The following is a 3,107-nucleotide window of genomic DNA, read 5'->3' as shown; positions in this document are numbered from 1 at the left end:
AGATTAATTTTCGGAGGTCATGAGTTAGTTTCAGTGTTTTATTTTGTTAAACGCATCGGGTTTTAATGATAAGATAAATATCAATACTGTAATCTGCAAATCACTAGAACAATTTTAGGATATATATCATTTATAAGAATTTTATATGATTTTATTTAGATTAACATTCATTTGTAAATATATCATCCTTTGTAAATAATTATTTAAATTGTTAATTGGAGTTTTCAGATTGTATATTTCCGGTGTCACCACTTATTCCGGCTTGTGACAATAATCAATAATGGTAAACACACGATTGTCCAGTGGCATGATCTTGAAAGGTCGATGGCGAACGCGCGATTTAATAAATATTTCTTAATTCGTGATTTGTTAATAATTTACTTTCTGCAAATAGAGCAAAATAAATTCCATGTAAATCACTTTTTAATTGTGTTTGTATTATTATTATTATTATTATTATTATTATTATTATTATTATTTTCCATGTTTTATGTTGTATCATGATTTATTGAATTTCAGAACAAGATCACTTTTAACCTTATGTTATCATAGATTAACATATTTATATCTGAATAACATGTCGTCAAAATGCAAATGAGTACAAAATATATATACAAAGCATATATTTGTCACCAAAGCCTAAATTAAACTGGAAATTAATCTCTTTTTTATAAGTTTAGAGAAAGATTAAAATTACATAACTAAGAAGATCATATATGTTTGGACAAAACTCAAAACAAATATTTATCAAAAATATATCATATTTCCTAAGGTGTACGGTATAGACATGTAAATTTAACTTCCGCATTCCGAATATCTATTGTAGTAACGAAATGTAAATATACGACAGATAACGTACGGGTAGATCATATGACTAGTTCATTTTGTATATCGGTTTAAATCAGATTATTTTGATTCATTGACTCAAACAGTGTGAGGATATTAGTACAGTTCCGCTGATTGATGTCATGACCTCGACGATTTAAAATATAACTGCTTAAACAAGAACAACAATATCGTTAAACAAAATGGCGGATTCTTTGGGGAAATTAAAAGAGGACGATGAAGCTCCTTGTTCTGGGAACGATGAAGTTCCCGGTTCTATCAAGGGCATTCTGTGTCAATCGTGTTTAAGTAAGGATAAGCAAACTGAAGCTGAGAAGTTTTGTTTAGATTGCAACGAACACCAGTGTACTGAATGCATTAAAGTACATAACGTACTTTCTATCGTCAAAACTCACAAATTTGTGAATGCGGATACAGATGTAATGAAACAACGATCCTTTGATATAAAGGGATTAGAGCGATGTAATCAACACAAAAAGTTGATAAAATTTTTCTGCGAAGATGAGAATCAGCTCTGTTGTAGTACCTGTGCTATAGTTGACCATCGTAAATGTGAAAGCGTTGTAGAAGTTCAAAAGCTTGCTGGGAATTTGATGTCTTCAAATTCATTGATAAAGGAAAAATTGCTGGCTATCAAAGAAAAGGCTGAGGGCATAATTGAACAAATCATGTCCTCAAGAGAGAAATTAGACCAAGACGTAAATAGAATTCCAGAAACAATTAAACAAGTGCGAGATGAAGTTATTCGAATGTTTGAAGATTTGGAAGTTTCCATCGTTAAAAGAGCCAAATCTTTTCAGGCAGAATCACATACAAAACTTACAAAAAGGCAAACGCGAACCGATAATTATTTATCTGATGCAAGAACGCGTTTGGAAACAATTGATAGCGTTTACAGGAATGGAAGTTCAGCTCAACAATTCATTGTAGAACATATCATGGAAAATGACGTCAAAACTCTCTACACAAACGTTTCTGAGGAATATCAAAACTTAGAGACGGCGAGTGCTTCTTTTCATTTTGACGAAACAATAAATCTGCCACCACTTCCAATTACTGAATATGTTCCGGGACAACTCACCTTACAGTTTCTTCGACAAGGAGATATGAGTGCAGATATGTCATTAACACCAGTTTCTTCTATTGATTTAAAGAAGACGGGAGATGACAGAAGTGAACCGTTATATACAGGAATAGACTTTCTACCCGATGGAAGAGTGGTAGCGGTTGATAATGAAAACAAAAAATGTTTAGTGTATAATGAGAAGCTGGAGAAAGTAGGATCATGTCAATTATCCTATGTCCCACAGTCTGTTGTTGCTGTAACTGAGGAAGAAGTAGCGATAACAAGTGGTAGCGATTATAGAGTAGAATTTTTTAAAGTTAGAAAATCTAACGAAATAATTTCATTACGAAAATTTGAAGTAAAAACGAAGTACGACTCTATTTGTTTAAAAGATAACAGACAATTTATTGTAGGGACTATTGATTACCAAAGACCTGTACGTATTTTAACATTGACAGGAGTGGAAAAAGATTTTAGTATGATGTTTTCGAACAAAACATATTCTTTAGACGCAAACGCTTGTACTTATATTCGGAGCAGTGACAAAGTGGTGATTGCAGAAAGATACGAGCATACGGTCTACATTTATGACGCCAAGACAAACACGAAAGTAGAAGTAAAGGATGATCGAATACAGAACCCATGCGGTGTAGCAGTTGGTCCTTCTGATACTATCTTTGTTTGCAGTAATGGAACAGACTCCATCGTGCAGATATCACAAACAGGTCAGATCTTGTCATCACACAAGATATATATGGATTTGCCGTATAAGGCATGTGTCTCACGTGATAAATCATTTCTTGTTGTTACAAATAGTTGTATTGGGAATCTTAAACTAAAGAAATTCAAAATATCATGAAATAACTCTAACTTTGATTCGGAATTTATTTGCATCGATCGCACACAATGTTCTCCAAGATGAGATTAATAGAACAGAAAGAATAATATGTTTGCTTATAATATAACACGGGTTTTCTATTCGTGCACAAACTAGAATCGTTAATTATAGTGCTATGATTTGTGTCATTATTTACCGTAGTCCATCTGAGAACGAGTTAACTTCTTGTAAAATGGTACGAGGATAAATGTAATAGAACTCAGTCATGCGTTTTCATATTAAATTAAATCTGGAAAATTTTCATATGTTCGGTGATCGTAAAATGTTTTCTACAATTTGAGCATAAGCTTACTGACC

General features: G+C 32.5%; 1 protein-coding gene across 1 annotated transcript; it reads left to right on the top strand.

The window, feature by feature from the left end:
• The first annotated feature begins 1,028 nt into the window (after positions 1–1,028).
• Positions 1,029–2,771, top strand: LOC132753395 (uncharacterized). The gene has a single exon (XM_060743859.1). The coding sequence runs from the start codon at positions 1,029–1,031 to the stop codon at positions 2,769–2,771; it is 1,743 nt and encodes a 580-aa protein (XP_060599842.1).
• Positions 2,772–3,107: the final 336 nt, after the last annotated feature.

The sequence above is a fragment of the Ruditapes philippinarum genome, unplaced genomic scaffold (genome assembly GCF_026571515.1).
Source record: "Ruditapes philippinarum isolate M1 unplaced genomic scaffold, ASM2657151v2 ctg4_1_1_1_1, whole genome shotgun sequence".
Classification (NCBI taxonomy): domain Eukaryota; kingdom Metazoa; phylum Mollusca; class Bivalvia; order Venerida; family Veneridae; genus Ruditapes; species Ruditapes philippinarum.
Note: the sequence above shows the minus strand (reverse complement) of the source record. Positions and strands in the feature narration are given on the sequence as shown.